At 36.6% G+C, this 26,669-nt stretch overlaps 1 protein-coding gene across 9 annotated transcripts in view; it reads left to right on the top strand.

Moving 5' to 3' along the window:
- The window catches only part of ARHGEF9 (Cdc42 guanine nucleotide exchange factor 9), a 213,002-nt gene that overhangs the window by 170,613 nt on the left and 15,720 nt on the right, over positions 1 to 26,669 (top strand). For all 9 annotated transcript variants that reach the window (XM_059157426.1, XM_059157432.1, XM_059157431.1 and 6 more), the window contains 2 exons: positions 2,211 to 2,454; positions 19,566 to 19,634. In XM_059157426.1, the coding sequence (XP_059013409.1) occupies positions 2,211 to 2,454; positions 19,566 to 19,634 (313 nt within the window). The remainder of the gene's footprint in view (positions 1 to 2,210; positions 2,455 to 19,565; positions 19,635 to 26,669) is intronic.

Below are 26,669 nucleotides of genomic sequence, written 5' to 3'. Positions count from 1 at the left end.
CAACCTATGGAATGGGAGAAGATATTTGCAAATGACAGTACAGACAAAAGGTTGATATCCGGGATCTATAAAGAACTCCTCAAACTCAACACACACAAAACAGATAATCATATCAAAAAATGGGAAGAAGACATGAACAGACACTTCTCCAATGAAGACATACAAATGGCTATCAGACACATGAAAAAATGTTCATCATCACTAGCCATCAGGGAGATTCAAAAACCACATTGAGATATATTGTAGATATCTACACCAGTTAGAATGGCCTAAATTTATTTTTTTAAATTTCTTTTCAGTGTTCAGAATTCATTGTTTAGGCATCATACCCAGTTCTCCATGCAATATGTGCCTTCCACAAAACCCACCACTAGCTTCACCCAACTGCCCACCCCTCTCCCCTCCAAAACCCTCAGATTGTTTTTAAGAGTCCACAGTCTCTCATAGTTCGTCTCCCCCTCCAATTTCCCCCAACTCCCTTCTCCTCTCCATCTCCCCATATCCTCCATGCTATTTGTTATGCTCCACAAATAAGTGAAACCATATGATAATTGACTCTCTCTGCTTGACTTATTTCACTGAGCATAATCTCTTCCAGTCCTGACCATGTTGCTACAAAACTTGGGTATCCCTCCTTTGTGATCGAGGCATAATATTCCATAGTGTATATGAACCACATCTTCCTTATCCATTAGTCCATTTGAAGGGCATCTTAGTTCTTTCCACAGTTTGGTGACTGTGGCCATTGCTGCTATGAACATTGGGGTACAGATGGCCCTTCTTTTCACTGTATCTGTATCTTTTGAGTAAATACCCAGTAGTGCAGTTGCAGTTTCATAGGGAAGCTCTATTTCTCATTACTTAAGGAATCTCCACACTGTTCTCCAAAGAGGCTGCACCAACTTGCATCCCACCAACAGTATAAGAGGGTCCCCCTTTCTCCACATCCTCTCCTACACGTTGTTTACTGTCTTGTTAATTCTGGCCATTCTTACTGGTGTGAGGTGGTATCTCAATATAGTTTTGATTTGAATCTTCCTGATGGCTAGTGATGGTGAACATTTCTTCATGTGTCTGTTAGCCATTTGTATGTCTTCATTGGAGAAGTGTCTGTTCATGTCTTCTGCTCATTTTTTTATATGATAGTCTGTTTTTTATGTGTTGAGTTTGAGGCGTTCTTTATAGTTCCTGTATATTAGCCTTTTGCCTGTTTTGTCATTTGTGAATATCTTCTCCCATCCCTTGGGTTGCCTCTTTGTTTTCCTGACTGTTTCCTTTGCTGTGCAGAAGCTTTTGATCTTTATGAAGCCCCCAAAATTCATTTTCACTTTTGTTTCCTTTGCCTTTGGAGACTTATCTTGTAAGAAGTTGCAACACCTTAGCTTTTAAATTGAGCAGCAGGTTCACCAAAATTTAATGTATTATTAAAAGTATGTAATTAAAAAAATGAGGAATAAGAGCACCCTGTGTGAACTAATGATGAGTACCTCATAGACTGAGACTATTGATCCAATTCTGGATACCAGAGAGTAAAACAACAATAATAAAAGATAGGCCATATACTGTTTGTATCTATCTACACTTTTATGTGTTTCATGTGGTAATATTTGTGAGATTCATTCAAATCAATATATGAAGCTATTTATTCACTCTTACCCCCACTTCCCCTACCAGACTAGGCCTTCTCTAAAATCCCCCAGAGTGCTAAGTATTCAACCATTTCCATGTAATCCTTCCTGTCCAGCAGCCTGTGGTCACCTTGGTACTCTTACCACTCATCCCAATTCTGATATGCAGGCTCCTTATCCTGCTTGAATTCCCAAGTTTGCCCAAGACAAACATCTAACTTATTTCATAGTTCTGGAGGGCTTGTAAATATTTTAGAAAAGAAAAGTCCCATGCTAGGAATGCTTGTGTGGTTTACTACATCCTGCTTCCCATATATGCATCTTATAAACACATACAAGGATTGATGCTGTGGTCTGAGACAGAGTCCTTGGTTGTAGGACAAAGGCTTTCTCTAAGAGCATCTAACCAAGGTATCAATGTCATACTGCTAAACTAACCTGCCTAAATTTGACCAAACCAACCCCTTATGGTGCTCCAAAACAATGGCAGCCTTAGCGTCCTGCTGTGCCCATGAGCCAACTCTCCTGGTACCTACTGTCCACATACCTTCAGTAAAAAGCCTTTTCTTCCTTCTCACCTAGGACCTGATCCGAAGAGATATCCTGTACTACAAAGGCCGCATTGACATGGATAAATATGAAGTAGTTGACATTGAAGATGGCAGAGATGATGACTTTAATGTCAGCATGAAAAATGCCTTCAAGCTTCACAACAAGGAGACTGAGGAGATACATCTATTCTTTGCCAAAAAGCTGGAGGAGAAAATACGCTGGCTCAGAGCTTTCAGAGAAGAGAGGAAAATGGTACAGGAAGATGAAAAAATCGGTAAGTGACCTGAGAAGAGAAAGAAGAATATAGCTATGAAGAGCATAGAGGATTTGAATTAGTTTTCATTTTTCTAGAAGCAGAGGGAAGATTTCTGTTGCAAACTGACCTAATCTATTTTGGTGGTCTCCTATTATTAGGTCCTTTTTGCCAGTTATCAGTTTCTATTAGTCAGAGTTAAGTGAGAGTTATAATTTGCCTCCATCACAGTCTCATACCTAGATAAGACTATTACAATGGAGGCAAACCTCAGTCTCAATTCTCCCAAACATAAAAACATTTATTAGCAAATAAACACAAAAGAAGTCATACAACATGTTCTGTAATCTCAGTGAAGTCCCATTTTTGTTCTTAGATACATGGCAGCATCTTCTGTGAAGAGGTTAGTCAAGGACGAGCTGACTAACTTTCTACTTAGAGTCTGGTGACAAAATCCTCTGATGGAGGACAAGACGTCATACCTATTTTAAATCTTGAGCTTAAGGCTTCCTTCTAAAGGGTAAAAGCTATAGGGTTCACTAGATTTTTATACCCAGGTCTTGTGAGGGCCAAGTACTGTAAGACATTTGTGGCTAGTACACATCCTGAAAAACATTCATTTTACCAATGAAAATTCATTTTTAACATGTGTTAGGCTAATTAGGCCTCCTGTATTAAAGTGACTGAACTGCTGGAAATAGTTGTGTCTGGAACAAAGTCTTCTGAGTATTTACTGTGTTAACAAATTACCTCTTGAGTGTGTATGCCTGATTAAGGTGCTTCAGATGTTAACTAAATGCCCCTAGAGCACAGACTAAAATTAATGTGCATGTATATATCACACTCTCTGTATAAAAGCATTTTAAAATAAATTGTAGAAAATATAGCTGGGTATAAAACCATGATCACTTGCATGATTCTGTTACACTAAGCCATACATTTTTTTTTTTTTTTTGCTTTAAATAGGTTGTTCCCCTTTTTCCGAGGGTACATAACTAGTAGAAGGATTTTTCATGCTGCTTTCCAACTGTGGGATTTAGGTGCCATTGACTATAGCTCTGTGGTTTACAAAATTCTATGTGGTCTCTTGCTCATGGTCCTGCCATTCTAGCATAAAAATACCAAACTGGGGGCACCTGGGTGGCTCAGTGGGTTAAGCCGCTGCCTCCGGCTCAGGTCATGATCTCAGGGTTCTGGGATCGAGTCCCGCATCGGGCTCTCTGCTCGGCGGGGAGCCTGCTTCCTCCTCTCTCTCTCTCTGACTGCCTCTATGCCTACTTGTGATCTCTCCCTGTCAAATAAATAAATAAAATCTTAAAAAAAAAAAAAAACAAACAGCCAAGCTTTGTAATTCCTTGAGAAGACACAGTTTCTATTTTTGCCCCGCTCTTAATGAGAGTAGGTTTTTTAAAAATTTTATTGTGCATGTTAGTCACCATACAATATATCATTAGTTTTTGATGTAGTATTCCAAGACTCCTTGTTTGCATGACACCCAGTGCTCCATGCAACATGTGCCCTCCTTAATACCCACCACCAGACTTACCCATCCCTCACTCCCTCCCCTCTAAAACTCTCAGTTTGTTTCTCAGAGTCCACAGTCTCTCATGGTTCATTTCCCCCTCTTATTTCCCCCCCTTCACTTTTCCTTTCCTTCTCCTAATGTCCTCCATGTTATTCCTTATGTTCCACAAGTAACTGAAACCATATATGATAATTGACTTTCTCTGCTTGACTTATTTCACTTAGCATAATCTCCTGCAGTCCACCCATGTTGATGCAAAAGTTGGATAGGATTTTATATTTAAACACTTATATGCTCGAGCTGGTAGAAACTGCTTCTAGAAAAATGGGCCTACCCATTGAGTTCTGGTGCAAATGGATTCTTCTCTCCTTCAGTGTTGAGGATTTAAATGGTTCAGAGATAAGGAAGGATGATCAGAAAGACACTACTTAATCTAATCCTAGTTCTCTCCTCAAGTTTGGGTAGAGTGCACATTAATAATTCATTTTGAGGGGCGCCTGGGTGGCTCAGTGGGTTAAAGCCTCTGCCTTTGGCTCAGGTCATGATCCCAGGGTTCTGGGATCAAGCCTCGCATCGGGCTGTCTGCTCAGCAGGGAGCCTGCTTCCTCCTCCTCTCTCTCTGCCTGACTCTCTGCCTACCTTTGATCTCTGCCTGTCAAATAAATAAAGTCTTTAAAAAAATAATTCATTTAGAGTCCCACTGAAGCCAGATAGCTTTTAACTTATGAGCGTTGTAATGGGACATGATGTAGAGTCATACAGAAATACTATTGGACTGTTTCAGTGGCAGGCAGCAGCAGCCTCAGATACCATCTGGTTTGTTAAACCTATTAAAGGAGTTGTCTTAGTGTGCTTTATATAGACCCTAGGTCAACTCGAAGATCCCCACCATTCTGTCTGGTTCCATTGTGGTATTTCCCACACAATGCCCTAATAACCTGTAACTTTAAGAATCTGCTTCTAGGGGGTGGGATTATGGACATTGGGGAGGGTATGTGCTTTGGTGAGTGCTGTGAAGTGTGTAAACCTGGTGATTCACAGACCTGTACCCCTGGGGATAAAAATACATGTTTATAAAAAATTAAAAATAAATAAATAAATAAATAAATAAATAAATAAAATCACAATGGGATACTGCTGAAAAAAGAAAAAAAAGAATCTGCTTCTAATAAAAAAGCCTCCAGAAAGTATTTTTTTTTAAATATTTTTTCAAGTTTTAATTTAAATTCCAGATAGTTAACATAAAGTGCAATGTTAATTTCAGGTGTACAATTTAGTGATTCTGCACCTACACACAGCACCATATGCTTGTTATAAAAACTGTACTCGTTAATTCCCATCACCTCTTTAACCCCTCCACCAGACCACCACCCTTCTGATAACAATTTCTTTGATCTCTATATTTTAAAAATCTCTTTCTGGTTTCCTTCTCTCTTTTGTCCCCCCTATTCTCATTTTTTTCTTAAATTCAACATATGAATTAAATAATATGGTATTTGTCTTTCTCTGATTTATTTAGCTCAGTATAATACACTCAAGCTCCTTCCACGATGTAGTACACACACACACACACACAGGAATATTGCTTAACCATAAAAAATAACAAAAACTTGCCATTTGCAATGACATGGATGGAGCTACAGAAATTACTTTCTGACAAACCTATATTATCTTTTCTAAAACATTCTTTTTTTCTAATTACAATGATACCACTTTTGTTGTAGGCAATTTTGGGGAAAAACACAGAAAAATAGAAAATTAAAAATCACATTAAAACATTCTACCCAGAAAGAGATAACTTTTGTAAATATTTGATATATTTCTTTCCTGTTCTATTGTGTGTAAATAAAATACTAGGGCTAAGATGGCTGAATCTTTTTTTATGTCTCCCCCAAACTCTACCTCTCCATGATGAACAGTTCTAATTTTATATCCTCATTTTACATTTAATATCATATCATTAGCATTTCTCTAAATCATTTGTTTTTTAAATTTGTGTTATTTTATTTAAAGTCAATTAACATATAGTATATTATTAGTTTCAGAGGTAGAGTTCAGTGATTCATCAGTGAGATATAACACTAACTGCTAATTATACCACATGCCCTCCTTAATGCCCATCACCAAGTTACCCCATCCCCCCATCTTCCTCCCTTCCAGCCAACTCAGATTGTTTCTTATAGTTAAAGGTCTCTTATGGTTTTTCTCTCTCTCTAATTTTATCTTACTTTATGTTTCCCTCCCTACCCCTATGTTCATATGTTTTGTTTCTTAAGTTTTACATATGAGTGAAATTATATGGTATTAGCCTTTCTCTGACTTATTTCACCCACAATAATACCCTCTATTTCCATATATATATATACACACACACACACATACATACATACATACATACCACACCTTCTTTATTGATTCATCTATTGGTGGACATATGGGCTCTTTCCATAGTTTAGCTATTGTGGACATTGCTGCTATAAAGATTGAGGTGCCTCTTCAGGTCACTATGTTTATATCTTTTGGATAAATACCTAGTAGTGCAGTTGCTGGGTTGTGGGTAGCTCTATTTTTAACTTCTTGAGGAACTTCCCAGAATGTCTGTACCAGCTTGCATTCCCACCAACAGTGTAAGAAGGTTCACCTTTCTCCACATCCTTGCCAACATCCTTGTTTCCTCATAAGTTAATTTTACCAGTCTGACTGGTGTGAGATGGGATCTCATTGTAGCTTTGATTTGTATTTCCCTGATGCCAAGGGATTTGCAACATTTTTTCATGTTGGCCATTTTTATGTCTTATTTGGAGATGTATCTGCTCATGTCTTCTGCCCATTTCTTGACTAGATTTTTTTCTTTTTTGGGTGTTGAGTTTAATAACTTCCTTATGAAACTTGGATACAAACCCTTTATCTGATAAGACATTTGCAAATATCTTCTCCTTTCTGTAGGTTGTCTTTTCGCTTTGTTGATTGTTTCTTTTGCTGTGCAGAAGTTTTTTTATCTTGATGAAGTCCAAAAAGTTTATTATTGCTTTTGTCTCCCTTGCCTTTGAAGACATCTTGAGCAAGAAGTTGCTGTGGCCAAGATCAAAGAAGTGTTCTCTACGATTTTGATGGATTCCTGTCTCACATTTAAGTCATTCATCCATTTTGAGTTTGTTTTTGTGTATGGTGTAAGAAAATTATCTAGTTTCTTCTGCATATGGCTGTCCAATTGTCCCAATACCATTTGTTGAAGGAACGTTTTTCCATTCCATGGTCTTTCCTGCTTTTTTTTTTTTTTTTAAAGATTTAATTTATTTATTTGACAGAGAGAGATCACAAGTAGTCAGAGAAGCAGGCAGAGAGAGAAGGAGGAAGCAGGCTCCCCAGTGAGCAGAGAACCCAATGCGGGACTCGATCCCAGGACCCTGAGATCATGACCTGAGCCGAAGGCAGCGGCTTAACCCACTGAGCCACCCAGACGCCCGGTCTTTCCTGCTTTGTTAAAGATTAGTTGATCATATAGTTGAAGCTCCATTTCTGGGTTCTGGGTTCTGTTCCGTAGATCTTGTGTCTGTTTTTGTGCTGGTACCATACTGCCTTGATGATTACAGCTTTATAATATAGCATGAAGCCTGGAATTTGATGCCACCAGGTTTAATTTTATTTTTCAACATTCCTTTGGCTATTTGGAGTCTTTTCTGTTTCCATACAATGTTTAGGATTGTTTGTTCCAACTTTATGAAAATTGCTGATGGTATTTTGATAGGGACTCATTGAATGTGTGATTGCTTTAGGTAGCATAGGCATTTCAACAGTATTTATTCTTCTAATTCATGAGCAATAAATGTTATTCCATTTCTTTGTGTCTACCTCAATTTCTTTCCTAAGTGTTCTATAGTTTTCAGAGTACACATCTTTATCTCTTTGGTTAGGTTTATTCCCAGGTATCTTATGAGTTTTAGTGCAATTGTAAATGGGATCAATTCCTTAATTTCTCTTTCTTCTGAAAAATGAGAATTATGGAACAATGTCCCTGACAAACATGGATGCCAAAATTCTCACCATGATAGTAGCCAGTAGGATCCAACAATACATAAAAAGGATTATTCACCGTGACTAAGTGGGATTTATTCCTGGGTTTCAAGTGTGGCTCAACATCTGCATATCAGTGTGATACACCACATTAATAAAAGTGAGGACAAGAACCATATGTTCTTCTCAATTGATGCAGAAAATGCATTTGGCAAAATACAGTATACTTTCTTGATTAAAACTCTCTGCAGTATAGGGATAGAGGGAACATACCTCAATATCATAAAAGCCATATATGAAGAAAAGTGAATATCATCCTCATTGGGGAAAGATGGAGAGCTTTTCCCCTAAGGTCAGTAACATGACAGGGATGCCCAATCTCAGCACTGCTATTCAGCATAGTACTGGAAGTCCTAACCTCAGGAACCAGGCAACATAAAGAAATAAAAGGCATCCAAATTGGCAAAGAATAAGTAAAACTTTCATTTTTTACAGATGACATGATACTCTTATGTAGAAAACCCAAAAGATTCCACCAAAAAATTGTTAGAACTCATACAGGAATTCAGCAAAGGGGCAGGTTATGAAATCATTGTACAGATATCAGTTGCATTTCTATGCCATAAATCAGTAAGTATTTTTTTTAAGATTATGTTTAGTTAACCACCTTATATTACATCACTGGTTTTAGATGTATCTTCAATGATTCATTAGTTGCAAAAAACACCAGTACCCACACCAACACATGCCCTCATTAATACCCATGACCTAGATACCCCATCACCCCATACCCGTCCTCCTCTGAAACCCTCAGTTTATTTCCCAGAGTCCATATTCTCTCATGGTTTGTTTCCCCATCTGACTGCCCCCCTTCAGGTTTCCCTCCCTGCCTGTATGATTTTCTGTTATTTCTAAGGTTCCACATATGGCTAAAACTATATGATAATTGTCTTTCTCCACTTAACTTATTTCACTTAGCATAATCCCCTCCAGTTCCATTGATGTTGATATGAATAGTAGGTATTCATCCTTTCTCATGGCTGATAAATATTCCATTGTATATATATACCCCATCTTCTTTTATCCATTCCCCTTTGGAAGAACATCTCAGCTCCTTCCACATTTTGCCTATTCTGTACACGCTGCTATGAGCATTGGGGTGAAGATACCCCTTCTTTCCACTACATCTGTATCTTTGGGTTAAATACCTAGTAGTGCAATTTTTGAGTCATGGGGTAGCTGTATATTTAACATCTTGAGGAACCTCTATACTGTTTTTCAGAGTGGCGGGACCACTTTGCATTCCCATCAATAGTGTAAGAGCGTTCCCATTTCTCTACCTTCTGGCCAGTGTTTGTTGTTTCCTGCCTTGTTACTTTTTGCCATTCTAGGTGGTGTAAGGTGGTGTCTCATTGTAGTTTTAATTTTAATTTCCCTGATGGCTAGTGATGTTGAACAGAACATGTGTCTGTTAGCCATTTGTATGTCTTCCTTGGAGAAGTGTCTGTTCATGTCTTCTGCCTATTTTTTCTTGATTTGTGTGTATGTGTGTGTGTGTGTGTGTGTGTGTGTGTGTGTGTTGAGTTTGAGAAGTTCTTTATAGATCTTGAATACCAGCACCCTTTATTTATTGTTTTTTTATTATGTTATGTTAGTCACTATGTAGTATGTCATTCGTTTTTGATGTAGTGTTCCAAGAGTCATTGTTTACATGTAACACCCAGTGCTCCATGCAAAACATGCTCTCCTTAATACCCATCACTGGGCCAAACCATCCCCTGATCCCCTCCTTGCTAAAACTGTCAGTTTGTTTCTCAGAGTCCATAGTCTCTCAATATTCATCTCCCCCTCTAATTCCCCCCTTTCATTCTTCCCTTCCTTCACCTAATATCCTCCATGCCGTTCCTTGTGTTCCATGAGTAAGTGAAACCATAAGATCATTGACTTTCTGTACTTATTTCATTCAGCATAATTTCTCCAGTCCCATCCATGTTGATGCAAAAATTGAGTATTGATCCTTTCTGATGACTGAGTAATATTCCATTGTATATATGGACCACATCTTCTTTATCCATTCATCTACCGAAGGGCATCTCGGCTCCATCCACAGATGGGCTATTATGAACATTGCTGCTATGAACATTGAGGTGCATATGGCCATTCTTTTCACTACATCTGTATCTTTGGGATAGCTTTTATCTTGTTGAAGTCCTGAAAGTTCATTTTTGCTTTGTTTCCCTTGCCTTTGTAGATGTGTCTTGAAAGAAGTTGCTGTGCCCAATGTCAAAAATGTTACTGCCTGAGTTCTCCTCTAGGATTTTGATGTATACCTGTATTACGTTGAGTTTATCTTTGTGTATGGTATAAGAGAATTGATCCTGGGAGGGGTCCTCTCTGCCTCTTGGAGAGAAATTCTTGTTTCCTTCCCCAGAATTCTTCCTTCCTTCCTTCTGTATATAGCTGTCCAATTTTCCCAGCACCATTTATTGAAGAGACTGTGTTTTTTCAATGAGATATTTTTTCCTGCCCTGTCAAAGATTAGTTGACCATAGAGTTGAGGGTCCATATCTGGGCTCTCTATTCTGTTCCGTTGATCTGTGTGTGTGTGTGTTTGTACCAGTACCATGCTGTCTTGGTGATCACAACTTTGTAAGATAGCTTGAGATCAGGCAACATGGTGCTCCCAGCTTTGTTTTTCTTTTTCAACATTTCCTTGGCGATTTGGGGTCTTTTCTGCTTCCACACAAATTTTAGGATTGTTTATTCCAGCTCTTTGAAAAATGTTATTGATATTTTGATTTGGATGGCACTGAAAGTGTAGATTGCTCTGGGCAGCATAGTTAACAATATTTGCTCTTCTGATTCATGAGCATTGGAAGTTTTTCCATCTCTTTGTGCCTTCCTCAATTTCTTTCATAAGTGTTCTATAGTTTACCTCTTTGTTTAGGTTTATTGCTAAGTATCCTATGGTTTTTGGTGCTCTTGTAAATGGAAGTATTCCTTAATTACTTTCTACACTTATAGTATTAATGTATTGAAAAGTAACTGATTTCTGTGCATTGATTTTTGTATCCCACCATATTGCTGAATTGCTATATGAGTTCTAGTAATTTGTGGTGGAGTCTGTTGGGTTTTCCATATAAAGTATGGTGTCATCTGTGAAAAGAGATTTTTGACTTGTTCTTTGCCAATTTGAATGACTTTTATTTCTTTTGGTGTTTGGTTGTTAATTCTAGGACTTCTAGAACTATGTTGAGCAATAGTGGTGAGAGTTGGCATCTCTGTCATGTTCCTGACCTTAAGGGAAAAGTTCTCTGCTTTTCCCATTGAGAATGATGTTCAGTGTGGGCTTTTCATACAAGGTTTTTATGAAATTGACCAATGTTACCCCAACCCTACATTCTCAAGGGTTTTAATCCAAAAAGAAGGCTACATTTTGTCAAATCCTTTTGATACATCATTTGAAAGGATCATATGGTTCTTGTCTTTTGTTTTATTAATGTGCTCTATCACGTTGACTGATCTGTGAATGTTGAACCACACTTGCATCCCAGGAATAAAATGTACCTTCTCATGATGGATAATTCTTTTAATGTACTGTTGGATCCTATTGGCTATAATCTTCTTGAGTATTTAGGCATCCATGTTCACCAGGGATATTGGCCTATAATTCTCCTTTTTGATGGGGTCTTTGCCTGGTTTTGGGATCAGGGTAATGTTGGCCTCATAGAACAAGCTTTGAAGTGTTCCTTTCTGTTTCTATATTTTGAAACAACTTCAGTAGGATAGGTATGATTTATTCTTTAAATATTTGTTAGAATTCCCCTGGGAATTCTGGGGAATCTGGCCCTGGACTCTTGTTTGTTAGGAGGTTTTTTGATAACTGCTTCAATTTCCTTATAGGTTATTGGTCTGTTCAGATTCCCAATTTCTTCCTGTTTCTGTCTTGATAGTTTATAAGTTTCTAGGAAGGCATCCATTTCTTCCAGGTTCCTTAATTTGTTAGCATGTAGCTGCTGGTAATGATTTCTAATAATTCTTTCTACTTCCTAGATGTTAATCATTATGTCTCCCCTTTCATTCGTGATTTTATTAATTTGGGTCCTTTCTCTTTTCTTTTGGATAAGTCTACCAGAGGTTTATTGATTTTATTAATTCTTTCAAAGAACCATCTTCTAGTTTCATTGATCTGTTCTACTGTTTTTCTGGTTTCTATTCCATTGATCTTTGCTCTGATCATTGTGATTTCTCTTCTCCTGCTTGGCTTAGGTTTTATTTGCTCTTCTCTCTCCAGGTACTTCAGGTGTAAGGTTAGCTTGTGCATTTGGGGTTTTTCTAATTTTTGGAGAAAGGCCTGTATGGCTATATATTTCCTCCTTAGTACTGCCTTTGTAGTATCCTGTAGGTTTTGGACCAATGTGTTTTCATTCTCATTGATTTCCATGAATTATTTAAGTTCTTCTTTAGTTTTCTGGTTGATTCATTCATTCCTTAGCATAATTCTCTTTAACTTCCACATGTTTGAATTCCTTCCAATTTTTTTCTTGTGACTGAGTTCTAGTTTCAAAGCATTGTGACCTGATAACATTCGAGGAATAATCTCAGTCTTTTGGTATCAATTGAGACCTGATTTGTGAACTGTTATGTGGTCTATTCTGGGGGAAGTTCCTTGTGCGTTCGAGAGAAATGAGTATTCTGTTGCTTTAGGGTGGAATGTTCTATATTTATCTATGAAATCCATCTGGTCCAATGTGTCATTCAAAGCCTTGTTTCTTTGTTGATATTCTGTTGGATGATCTATCCATTGCTGAGAGTGGAGTGTTGAGTTCTCCTATTAATGTATTATTATCAATATGATTCTTTATTTTGGTTAACAGTTGGCTTAATTAGTTGGCTGCTCCCACGTTGGGGGCATAGATATTTATGATTGTTAGATTTTCTTGTTAGGTAGACCCTTTAAATAGAAGATATAATGTCCCTCTACATCTCTTTTTATTTTAAATTTTTTATTTTTTATAAACATATAATATAATTTTATCCCCAGGGGTACAGATCTGTGAATCGCCAGGTTTACACACTTCACAGCACTCAACAGCACATACCCTCCCTAATAAATGAAACAAGATGGGATTGGGAGGGAGACAACCCCTCTACATCTCTTACCACAGTCTTTGGTTTAAAATCTAATTTGTCTGATATGAGAATTGCTACCTCAGCTTTCTTTTGAGGTCTCTTGGCATGATAAATCATTCTCCATTCCCGCACTTTCAATCTGGAGGTGATTTAGTTTCAAAATTAGTCTTACAAACAGCATATGAATGCATGCTGTCTTTTTATCCAGTTTGCAACCCTGTGCCATTTCATGGGAGCATTTAGGCCATTCACATTGAGGGTAACTATTGAAAGATACTAGCTTACTGCCATCATATTGTCTGTAATGTTCCTGTTTCTATAGATTGTCTCTGTAAATTTCTGGTCTATATTACTCCTGGGGTGTTTCTTTTATAGAACCCCACTCAAAATTTCTGGTAGGGCTTGGTTGGTGGTCACATATTCTTTAGATTCTGCTGTTCCTAGGATCTCTTTGTCTCTCTGTACATTCTGAGTGACAGCCTTATGGAATAAAGTATTCTTGGCTATATGTTCTTCTCATTTAGTACCCTGAATATGTCTTGCCAGCCCTTTCTGGCTTACCAGGTCTCTGTGGACAGTTCTGATATTATTCTGATATTCCTCCCTGTACCTAAGACATCTCTTTCCCCTAACTGCTCCGAGCATAGCTTCCTTGGCTCTAAGATTTGCAACTTTCACTATTATATGCCGGGGTGTTGGTCTATTTTTATTGATCTTGGGAGGGGTCCTCTCTGCCTCTTGGACACAAATTCTTGTTTTGTTCCCCAGATTAGGGAAGTTCTCAGCTGTGATTTTCTCAAATATACCTTCTAGTCTTCTCTCTCCACCCCCTCAGGAATTCCAATAATTCTGACATAGGATCATTTCATAGCATTATTGATCTCTCTAAGTCTGATCTCATGGACTTCTGGCTGCTTATCCCTATTCTCCTTGGCTTCCTTCCTTCCTGTCAGCCAATCCTCTAGATTACTATTTTGTTATTCTGCCTCATTTACCCTGCCTGTTAGAATATCCAGTTTAGGGTACATCACATTCATAGCATTTTTAAGTTTGGCCAGATTAGATCTCATATCTGCCCTTATAGATTTTATATTGTTGCTAATGCTTTTTGCAAGCCTCGCTATTGACTTCATAATTGCTACCCTGAAATCTATCTCTAATATTTTGCTTATGTCCATATCCATTATATACGTGGCAGAGACCATTGTCTCTGGTTCTTTTCTTTGTTGGGAGTTTCTCCTCCTAGTCATTGTTTTGAGGGTTGGTTGAAGGAATGTACAGACCCCAAAATATCAACCGTGACCCAAGCTAAATGCACCCTAGGAAAATATGGAGTGGTCAGAAGCCACCACCAAAAAAATAACCAAAATGAAAAACAAGAATAATATTTATAAAATTTAAAAAAATTAAAAAGGGGGTGAGAGGAAGGGGGCATATAATCTCTCAGTGTGGACAAATTTGGATGTTTCAGTTTTTCCTGAGTGTATTTTGGTCTGTTTGTTAGAGAACATTACTTCCTAAAATTATAAGTAAAATATAATGTGTGTGTGTATGGACACATATATATGTGTATATATGTATATATGTGTATTTATATGTATTTATATACATATATGTGTCTGTATGTATATATACATACACACAAACACACATATATATATACATATATATGTATACATATATATAAGTACTGAGTAAGGGAATAAAGGACTATAATGAAACATATATCTATAAAAATATAGGTGTAAAAAAGTACAAGTTAAAAGGCTACTATGAAATCTAAGTTGATATCTTCAATATTGATATCTTAAATATCTAGTTTAAATAAGAACAAGGTAAAAAGAAAAAAAAAACAGAAGAAGCATAAGTGAAAGAATAAAAAGTAAAAGAGAGTTGTATCTGAAAAATAAACAAGCTGTGAGGAAATGCCTAGAGCTCAATATACTATTTTCCCCTGGTGTTGGGATTTTACAGTCTTATGGGGAACACAAAGTTGTGGTCCTCTTGTTCTTCCAGCCTGTTTTCTTAGGGAGGGTCCTACCACACTGTTTCTCAGACAACCCTGCTTGGGCAGATTTGCACTGCTCCCTTTGGGGAAATGCTGGTCTCAGTGGAAACCCATTTTTTTGAGCTTTTGTTCTCTGGCAGCTTTCTGCACCTCTTCCAAGGGTCAGAGCAAAAATGGCCACACCCAAACATCTGTCCTAGAGCAGAGAATTTGATGTCTGCTCTCTTCACTAAACCCTCCAGAACACAGTTTCCGTTTCTGCTGTCTCTGATGGTGTGCACCCACCGTGACTCTCTCAGAGGGCATTCCAGGTGCCCTGGCATGTCCCTGCCTTTTGTGCTTCTAAAACTAGGAGCAACCATGCACAACCCACAGCTCCTGGATCATGTCTGGGTGCCACTCTAAAGCCCTTTCCTGGCTGCTACTGTTCTGTGATTTTTTTCCGTCCCTGGCACAGGAGGCTTTTGCACTCTGGTATTACATAAATTTCCAGGAACCAGCTTATGGAGGCTCCCTCCCCCTTCTGTTTATCTTCTGATATCTTCCCGCAGATTCACAACTCTGCCCTTTCTACCTGGTGACAGGCAGTGTTTTTCTGATTATAGAGACCCAGATATATATTCTTACCTCTCAGGCTTATTTTGTAGGTGTTCAGAATGATTTGTTAGATATCTAGCTAAATACAGAGGGTTGGTTGGAAACGGGGTCCCCTACTCCTCTGCCATCTTGCCTCTCCTGAGATTAATATTTTTAATTATTATTTTTATGGCTGTCATATGCATTTACCATAGTGTTTTGTTTTGCTTTTTATTTTTTTCTCTTTTAATGATAAAATGAATACATGGCCTTAATAACCATTTAAACACATACCAAAGTCTAATAAAGTTTAACATTATTTTCCCTTCTCTGTCACTCCTATGCTCTGTGAGATAATCAGTATAATTGTGGTATGCCTATTTCCATACTTATGTTCATATAAGCATATATACAGATAAGGCTTTTTAAAAACTTTTTTACTTATAAAATTATAGCAAACATATTACTCTATAACTTGTTTTTTTTTTAAATTTAATTTATCACAAATAACTCTCTAGATGAGGAATATAGAATCTAACTATAATTCCTTCTGTCAATCAGGGTTCAACCAGAGAAGCATAACTCATAGACAATGTATTATTAAGAGATTTATTCTAGGAATTGGCTTATGTGATTACAAAACCTGGCTAATTAACTCCAATATCTATGGAGCAGGCAGTCAAATGCAAGATCAAGGGCAGGCTCAAACTTATGGGCATAGTCCAAAGCTGTCATCTATAGGCAGGAGGGTCATGAGACGGTTGAGACTCTGCATACATGGGCTTAAGCTGAGAGAGAATTTCTTCTCCTTTGTGGGGAAACCTCTACCCTGTTTTATTATGTGATAAAAACACCGTGAACTCTATACTTTTAACACATTTTTAAGTGCATAATATAGTAATATGAATCATAGGCTCAGTGTTATACAGCAGATCTACAGAACTTACTCATACCTTGTATAAATGGAACTAGAGAGTTTTGATAGGATTGCTTTGAATTTGTAGATAAACTTCACCAGAATGGATATTTTAACAATATTAAGTCTTCCAGTACAAAAACAAAGAAGCAAAACAAAACAAAACAAAACAAAAAAACAACAAAAAACTAAAGACCCAGCAATTGCACTACTGGGTATTTACCCTAAAGATACAAACATAGTGATCTGAAGGGGCACGTGCACCCGAATGTTTATAGCAGCAATGTCCACAATAGCCTAACTATGGAAAGAACTAGATGTCCATCAACAGATGAATGGATAAAGAAGATGTGTTATATATGCACAATGGAATACTATGCAGCCATCAAAAGAAATGAAATCTTGCCATTTGTGACAACGTGGATGGAACTAGAGCGTATCATGCTTAGCGAAATAAGTCAAGCAGAGAAAGACAGCTATCATATGATCTCCCTAATAGGAGGAAGTGGTGATGCAACATGGGGGCTTAAGTGGATAGTAGAAGAATAAATGAAACACGATGGGATTGGGAGGGAGACAAACCATAAGTGACTCTTAATCTCACAAAACAAACTGAGGGTTGCTTGGGGGGAGGGGGGTTGGGAGAAGTGGGGTGGGGTTATGGACATTGGGGAGGGTATGTGCTGTGAAGTGTGTAAACCTGGCGATTCACACACCTGTACCCCTGGGGATAAAAATATATTATATGTTTATAAAAAATAAAAAATTAAATATTAAAAAAAAACTAAAGACCAGTATCACTAATGAACACATGAAACTATCTTTGATAAGACAGCAACAGGGGCGACTGGGTGGCTCAGCGGGTAAAGGCCTCTGCCTTCGGCTCAGGTCATGATCCCAGCATCCTGGGATTAAGCCCCACATCGGGCTCTCTGCACAGCTGGGAGCCTGCTTCCCTTCCTCTCTCTCTGCCTTCCTCTCTGCCTACTTGTGATCTCTGTCAAATAAATAAATAAAATATTTAAAAAAAAAAAAACAAGCAGAATTCAGCAGCACCATGAAAGATCATACACCATGACCAAGTCATATTTGTCCCTGGGATGCAATGATGGCTTAACATGCAAATCTATTAATGTGATAAAATTAAATGAAAGGTAGAAATCACATCATCATAGCTATAAATGCAGAAAAAAAGGATTTGACATAAGTTATCATTTTTTCCTGATAAAAAACTCACATTAAAGTCTGTATAGAAGGAATTTACGTGGACATAATAAAGGTCTATGGAAAGGCCTACAGCTAACATCATACTCATGGGGGAATAACTAAAAGCTTTTTCTCATAGATCAATGACAAGAAAAGGATGCCCATTTTCACCACTTCTATTCAACATAATAGTGGAAGTCCTAGCGAGGGAAAATTAAGCAAGAAAAAAAAAATAAATCAAAGGCATCCAAATGGGAAAGGAAGAAGTAAAATTATTTCTGTTTGTAGATGCTATTATTTTATATATAGAAATCCTTTAAGACTCCACAGGAAAAAAAAAAAAAGGCTTTTTTATCTAATAAATGAATTCAGTAGAGTTGAAGGGTACAAAATCAACATACAAAAATCAGTTGTGTTTCTATAAACTAACAATGAACTATGTGAAGAAGAAATGAAGCAAACAGTATCAATTATAATCACATCAAGATGGATGTGATTATACTTAGGAATAAACCAAGGAGGTAAGAGACCATACACCAAAAATATAAAATCTTGCTGAAAGAAATTAAAGAACACATAAATAAACAGACAATATTGTTAAAATATCCATTTTACCCAATGTTAGCTCTAAATTTAATGTGAACTTATCAAAATTCTAATGGTATTTTTTACCAAAATGGAATTAACAATCCTAAAATTCATGTGGAACCACAAAAGACCCATCATAGCTAAAGATATTTGAGAAAGGAGAACAAAGCTGAAGGTATCATGTGAAAATATATTACAAATCTACATGAATTAAAACACTGTGGTACTGACATAAATATAGGATATAGACCAATGGAATAAGATAGAGAGCTTTGAAATAAACCCACACATATACAGTTAATATATTTTTGGCAATAGTACCAAGAATACACAATTGGGAAAGGAGTTTTCTTCAATAAATGTTGCTGGGAAAACTGGACATCCACATGCAAAAAAATGAAGTTGATTTCCTACCTTATACCATACATGAAAACTAACTCAAAATGTGTCAAAGACATGATTGTATGACCCAAAACTGTGAAACTCCTAGAAGAAAACATAGGGAAAGAGCTTCTTGGCATTGATCTTGGTAATGATTTTTTTTTGGATACGATACCAGAAGCACAGTCAACAAAACAAAACTACAGAAAAATAAAATGCTTTTGCACAGCAAAGGAACAGAATGATAAGGCAACCTATGGCATGTGAAATCTTTGCAAATTATATGTTTGATAGAAGGTTAATTTCCAAAATATATAAGGAACTCTTACAACTCAGTAGCAAAATATCAAATAACTTAATTTTAAAAATGGACAAAGGACTTAAATAGACATTTCTGTTACTTCATTAATTTTTGCTATTGATTTTTTCTTCCTTTTGAGACTTAAAAAAATCTCTTATTGTAATCTCTTATTTTTTGACTCATTATTGTTTATGTTTTTGCTTGTGGTTGAGAAATAGTTTTCCACTTCACACCAAACTTTATTCATCCATTCTTCATTTAACAATTTCTTAACTCATGGTCTCATTTTTTTTGCCTCTGTTTACTATGAAATGCATTGCTATAGCTAAATATTTGTTCAAGCGCTCACCATTTATTTATTTATTTGTTTTTCAAGACTTTTGCTATATCTTGCCAAAATCACTCTTTCAGAAAAGTTGTACTAATTTTACATTTAAGAAAGGTCTATGTTTTTATAACAGAATCATGTATTTTTATGTTATAGGCTTTGAAATTTCTGAAAACCAGAAGAGGCAGGCTGCAATGACTGTGAGAAAAGTCCCTAAACAAAAAGGTAAAGCTGCCTATAACCACCACCACCCCAGCAGCCCCACTTACTCTCTTTGTGAGACTGGGAAGCCATAAACTATGTGATTTGCTTATCTGTAGGTTTGTTTCCAGGCTGACTTTCACTTACTGTGTTGGTGAGTGTTTGGGTTTCCAGGTGTCCCTGATAAGAGGTGGCAAATGGTCCTAAAGACATAAGTCTTAGGAGTAAATACTGTAAGGTAGTTAGGTCCAAAGATAGTTCTTTGGGTACAGGAAAAAATAGAATTTCTATTTCTTTTCCTTTTTACATAAGTAAAAGAGAGAGAAAAGCTAAACTTTATTCACAATTTAGAGACAGTCCATAATAATGATAAATTTTATTAATAAGTATATTGGGAATATGTATACGATTTTCTTTCATTTGCTTGTGGGCATTTTCAAGATTAGGAGTTTCAAATCAGGATGGAGAACTGCATACTGAACCAAGACAGAAGATTCAGATATTCATTCTCTTTCTCTGAACCATAAACTAAAGTACTTTAAAAAAGGAAAATAGGGGCACCTGGGAGGCTCAGTCTGTTGATTGTCTTACTCTTGATTTTGGCTCAGGTCATGATCCTCAGGTCTTAAGATAGAGCCCCACATTGGGCTCCATACTGGATTTGGAGCCTGCTTGAAATACTCTGTCTCTCTCTCTCTGACCCTTCCTTCCCACCCTACCCCCATGGGCCCACACTAGCGCGTGCTCTCTCTCTCTCTCAAAAAAAAAAAAAAATATCTAAATACCTTAAGAATCAATTTTATTATCAAATGAAGCTTTATTTTCTCATTTTTCATGAAGTAGACATAATTAAAATGCTTAGTTGAACAAAAGAAAGTAATTCATGAAGCCTCTTCAGTACCAGTCATTTTATGTAAGTTCTTTAATTTTATCTTTATGCTACTTCTGAAAAGGAAGGCATTATTAGCCTCATTTTCAGATGAGGAAATAAGATCTTTGGGGTGAAGTGATTGTGAACTTAACTCATCTTGATTATAAGTCCACTGTTCTTACCCCACTATCTCAGGGTTCTGCTGGCTCTCCATGCTGGGAAAGAACAGCTCACTTTTTTGTCTCACCTCAATTACTGACAGTTGCTTCTGTTACTGACCACCACTGTCATTTTCCCCACGTGTAGGTGATCTTAATGAGACCTCACTTTCCCCAGCCCCTTCCTCTGCTTTCTAAGTAGTCTCTTTAATTCAGAATGAGTCACCATACAAAATGATTAGATTCAAGTTGCCTGAAATTCTAGTGACCACATAAAGCACCCTTAGTTATTCCCAAATGAAGCTCCTTTCCACCAAGGAAGCTGTGTGCCTGTGAATATCTGATCTCCAATTAAACAGTGCACCTAGTTGGGGCCCCTCTGGCTAGACATGTCTTCCTTTTTACTGTTTATTGTTTCTTGCCCTTGGGAGGCACTCACTGGCTCTTTCTCTCATCTTGAAAATGTGATTATCTTCAGACAGGGAATTAAAGGCAATCACTCCTAACCTCCTGGGAATGAAAACATGAGAAATAGTGTTAGAAAGCTATCTGGAATTAATGTCAGTGGAGCTATGATCTGGATGACTAGGGCAGCCCTATGAGAGACTGTGCTCCTTCCTTATACATAGATATAAGCAGAACAGAATCCCAGTCAGTTGGGGAATCCTCAAGCTATAAAGAGGCTACTGTGTTAATAGCTTCCTGTTTCCTGGAGGCTCTTAAACCTTGAACTTCTCTTACTCTGATCCCCTCCACCGTCCTCACCACAGTGGCATTCATGATGGGATGGGACCCATTTACCTCAATTCAGATTCCCTCAAACCTATCTGAGGCTGGCTGTTTGTGTGTGCGTGTGTGTGTGTGTGTGTGTTTGTTGTTTATTTTTTGGTTTGTTTGTTTGCTTTCACTATGAACTCTTAAAGCACAAGAACAACCATAAAACAACAAATTGCAAAATAATCCAGCTCACTCATACCAAGCTTTTGTGTCAGGTTCCTTTTCTACCTGTCTAGTCACAACACTATTCCTTTCAGGTTCTCTCTTACTCTCCAGTATCTAAACATTGGTTCACATGGGCAACTTTCCACCTTAAACGATTCTAAAGTTTTCAAACTCATTTATTTTCAAACCTTGCAAAATTCCTACAAATATCCTTCTTCATTTCTATTTCTAGTTTTCAAGACTCGCCTAGTCCAGGACTATAATGACTGATATATTTTGAGACTCGAGGTAACTACACATGTGGAAACAATTGTCAAACCTAGGAATTCAATAGTTTTATACATATGAAGAACAAGAAGGGAATTCTTCCGGATACCCATAAAAGCCAGTTTCTTTAACCCTTACAGTGACCGCTTCCTGGAAGTGATGGGAACATTGTTGTTAAGATTTCTCTAAGGCAGATGTAATTGGATAGGAAATTATTCTAGTGTTCTCTTCTGACCTCATCCATAATGCCATGGGTCCTTATCAACTCCTCTGGAGGAGAGGAAGTCTATCTGTAAGATAAGCAAAGAGGACAAAGCCTAGCTCCAAGGAAGGCATTTTATGTTTACCTTTTATACTGTCTTAGTTTTAAGACTGATGTATAACATATTGGAATTTTAATACTAATTCCTAGTCTATCAACCTATTTCAGTCTGCCATCATGGAGCTACATAGGACCATGAGCAAAGATCCCATCTCCACAGGCTATAGGACCATTTCAAAAATCGAATGAACATCCTAAAGTAACTAAAATAATCTTGAAAAAGAAGAGTAAAGTTGGGGTGCTCAGTCTATACTGATTTTGACACAAATTATATGGGTACAATAACTAAGACAGTGTGGTATTGGGAGAAGGATAGACATATTGTATTAGTGGAAGAGAACAAAGAAACCAGAAATAGACCTATACAAATATACCCAAGTAATTTTTGATAAAGATGTAGAAGAAATTTAGTGGAGGAAGGGTAGTCTTTTTAACAGATGCTGCCTCAGCCATAGATCAAAAATAAACTTCAACCTAAACTCATACCTTACAAAAATGAACTCAAAATACATAATGGGCTTAAATTTAAAGCTACAAAACTTTTTTTTTTAAGGAGAAAATCTTCATCTAGTGCTATGCAAAGAAGTTCTTAGACTTCATACCAAAAGCTTGAACCATGAAATGAAAAGTTGATAAAATGGACCTCATCAAAATAGACATTTTTCCTCTATGAAAGATCACATGAAGAGGAGGAAAAGACAAGTTATAGGCTAGGAAAAATTTGCAAACCATGTATCTGAGAAAAACACTATTATCTAGAATATATAAAAAACTATCAAAACTCAGCAGTTAAAAAAAAAACACACTCCAATTAGAAAATGGGCAAAAGATGGATATTTTACTGTAGAGGATTATATGGATGATAGTTAAGCATATGAAAAGATGTTCAACATTATAAGTCATTGGAGAAATGCAAATGAAAACCGCAATGAGATGCTACTATATACCTCTTAAAAGGGCTAAAATAAAAAATAGTGACAACACCAAATGCTGGCAAAGTTTTAGAGAAGCTCAATCATTTATACCTTGCTGGTGAGAATGCTAAATGGTACAGCCACTCTGGAAAATAGTATGATGGTTTCTTAAGACACAAAACATACCACTACCATATAACCTAGAAAGTATACCTGGGTAGTTGTCCCAGAGAAATGAAAAATTACTTTTACTAAACAAAACAGAACAAAAAACAAACAAACAAAAAACACCTCTATATGTTAAATAATTTGAATTTAAATAAAATCTTGGAGGAAAAAAAAAAAAAACCTCTAAACAAATGTTTATGGCAGCTTTGTTCATGATAGCCCAATCTGGAAAGATCACAGATGTCTTTCAGTGGGTGAGTAATTATGGAATATCCATGCCATGGAATATTACTCATGAATAAAAATGAGCCAGCTATTGCTATATGCAGCAACTTGGGTGACTATCCAAAGAATTACACTAAGTGAGAAAAGCCAATCCCCAAAAGTCTCATATGGTATGACTCCATTTATGTAACATTCTTGAAACATTGTCATTTACTAATGGGGAACAGATTAGTGATTGCTAATGGTTAAGGGGGAGTGGAGAGGTCAGGAGAGAAGTGTGGTTATGGAAGAGTAACTAGTGATTTCCTGATACAGAAATGTCCTATCTCTTCTCTGTGTCCTGTAACAATGTTAATATCCTGGTTGTAATATTGTACTACAGTTTTGCAAAATGTTATCATGGAAGAAACTGAGCATAGGCTACAAAGCATATCTCTGTACTGTTTCTTACAATTGCATGTAAACCTGTGATACTTTCAAAATAAAAAGCTTAATTGAGAAATTAAAATGAACACTTCCCAGACTTTCTCCCTAGTATTCTCATATCATTTGTTGGCACCCAGTACACTCATATTTCTGACACTCACCACTTTTAAAAATTGCCTGTTAGAGGACATCATCAAAATGGCAGAATAATTTTCTACTGTCTTCCCCCTAAAAAAAAAAAAAATTGATTTTGACAATCACCCATAGATGAGTGTGCTTTTGTGAAAGTTCAGAAGTCCAGCAGAAAAGTTCCAGACTACTCATGGAGAAAAACAAACAAACAAACAAAGAAACCCACAAATAACCTTGATTAGATGCATAGAAAAAGAGATCAGTCAATAAAGACTAAAGGAAGTGAATGCTTTTTCAAATGCAAAGACAGCAACCCAAGACTACAAGGAACATGAAAATTTAAGGAAACTTGATATTACCAAAGGAACACATTTTTAAATAAATGAACCCCCCAAAGATATGGAGATATGCAATTTTTTCCAGTAAACATTTCAAAATAGTTTTTAAAGGAAGTTCAGTGTGCTACAAGAAAGCATAGAGAGACAATTCAACAAATTCAGGAAAACAGTACAGAAAACAAGAAAATTAACAGAGACTAAAATTTATAAGAACCAAACAGAAATTATAAAGCTGAAGAATACAATGAATGAAATGGGAAAAAAATGCAATAGAGAACCTCGACAACAAATTCAAACAAGCAGAAGAAAGAATTTCTGGAGTCAAAGGTCATTTGAAATCGTCCAGAGTAGAACAAAGAAAAAAGAATTTTAAAAAGTGAAAAAAGCTGATGTGAGTTATGGGATAAGATTAAGAGAAGCATTCCATAAAATATTGGACTCCCAGGAGAAGAAAAGAGGGAGAAAGCTTGTTTAAAGAAGTAACAACTGAGGAATTTCCAATTCTGGTTGGGTATTTGAATATTCAGCTTCACGAAGTTCACTGGTTTCCAAACAATTTCAACCCAAATGCTCTTCAAGATACACTATAAAACTGTCAAAAATCAAAGACAAAGAGAAAAGATTAAAAGCAGCAAGAGAAAAAATCCTCATATACAAGGGAACCCACATAAGACTATTCAAAGATTTCTCAGCAGGAACTTAGCAGACTAGGAGAGAGTGGGATGTTCTTTCAAAGTTCTTAAAAAAGAAAATTGTCAACCAAGAATACTATAACCAGGGAAGTTTAGACATGAAGAGAGAGAAAGACTTTCCCAGAGAGAAGGAGAGATTGAGAGAGAGTGAGAGCTGGATATTGAGAGAGAGAGAGTTCATTACCACTAGACTTATCTTACAAGAAATGCTGAAAGGAATTTTTCAGGTGAAATTTAAGGGTCCTGAGTAGTAACATGAACATAAAACACACAGGTAAAGAAAGTATTTTATTCAGAATACTCTAATTAATATACTCTAATATTGAGGTGTGTTAATTAATTATATTTATATTTATAAGGATAAAGTATGAAATGATTAAAGTGATTAAAAATAACTGTAACTATAATAATTTATTAATGAATAACAATAAAAAGATGTAAATTGTGGCATCAAAAACACAGTATGTGGGGTTGGGGAGTAAAATGGTAGTTTTATTATGTATCCAAAGTTAGTTTGTTATCAGCATAAAATGGACTGTTGTAACTCTAAGGTGTTTTATGTAATCCTCATTGTAACAATAAAGGAAGCACTTAACAGCAGATACACACACACAAAAGAGGTTAATCGAATCATACCAGTTAGGAAAACCATTGATTCATAAAGAAAGATAGGAAGAGAGGAAGAAAAGAACAAAAAAAATTGCAAAACAGAAAGTAATTAATGCGATGACAATAGTAAGTCCTTACCTATCAATAATTACTTTATTATTTTTCTAGGTTTTTTTTAAAGATTTTATTTATTTATTTGACAGAGATCACAAGTAGGCAGAGAGAGAGGAAAGGAAGCAGACTCCCTGCTGAGCAGAGAGCCCAATGTGGGGCTTAATCCCAGGACCCTGGGATCATGACCTGAGCCAAAGGCAGAGGCTTTAACCCACTGAGCCACCCAGGCACCCCTCTAGTTTATTTATTTATTTATTTTTTTATTTAAATTCAAGTTAGTTAGCATGTAGTGTAGTACTGGTTTCAAGAGTAAAATTTAGGGTGGTTGGTTTATGGACATTGGGGAGGGTATGTGCTATGGTGAGTGCTGTGAAATGTGTAAGCCTGGTGAATCAGACCTATAACCTTGGGGCAAAGAATACATTATATGTTAATAAAAATAATTTAGAAAAGAGTAAAATTTAGTGATTCATCACTTACATATAACACCCAGTGCTCATTCCAATAAGTGCCTTCTTTAATGCCCATCACCCATTTAGCCCATTTGCCCACCCCCCCAGCATGTAAATGGATTCAATTGTCTTATCAATGTGCATAGAATGGCTGAATAGATAAAAGAAAAAACAGACAAAACTATACACTGCCTACAAAGGACTAAGTTCATCTTTAAGGATACACATAGCCTCAAAGTTAAGGGATGGAAAAAGATATTCCACACAAGTGAAAACCAAAAATAGAGCAAGGGTATTTATCTGATCCTTATAACAGATAAATAGACTATAAGTAAAAAAATCACAAGAGACAAAGAAGGTCATTATACAATGATAAAGGGTTGATTCATCAAGATATAATATGTATGTACCCAGAACATGAATATATGG

Source organism: Mustela lutreola, chromosome X (assembly GCF_030435805.1).
Source record: "Mustela lutreola isolate mMusLut2 chromosome X, mMusLut2.pri, whole genome shotgun sequence".
Classification (NCBI taxonomy): Eukaryota; Metazoa; Chordata; class Mammalia; order Carnivora; family Mustelidae; genus Mustela; species Mustela lutreola.
The sequence above is the reverse complement of the archived record's forward strand: the minus strand, read 5'-3'. Positions and strand labels throughout refer to the sequence as shown.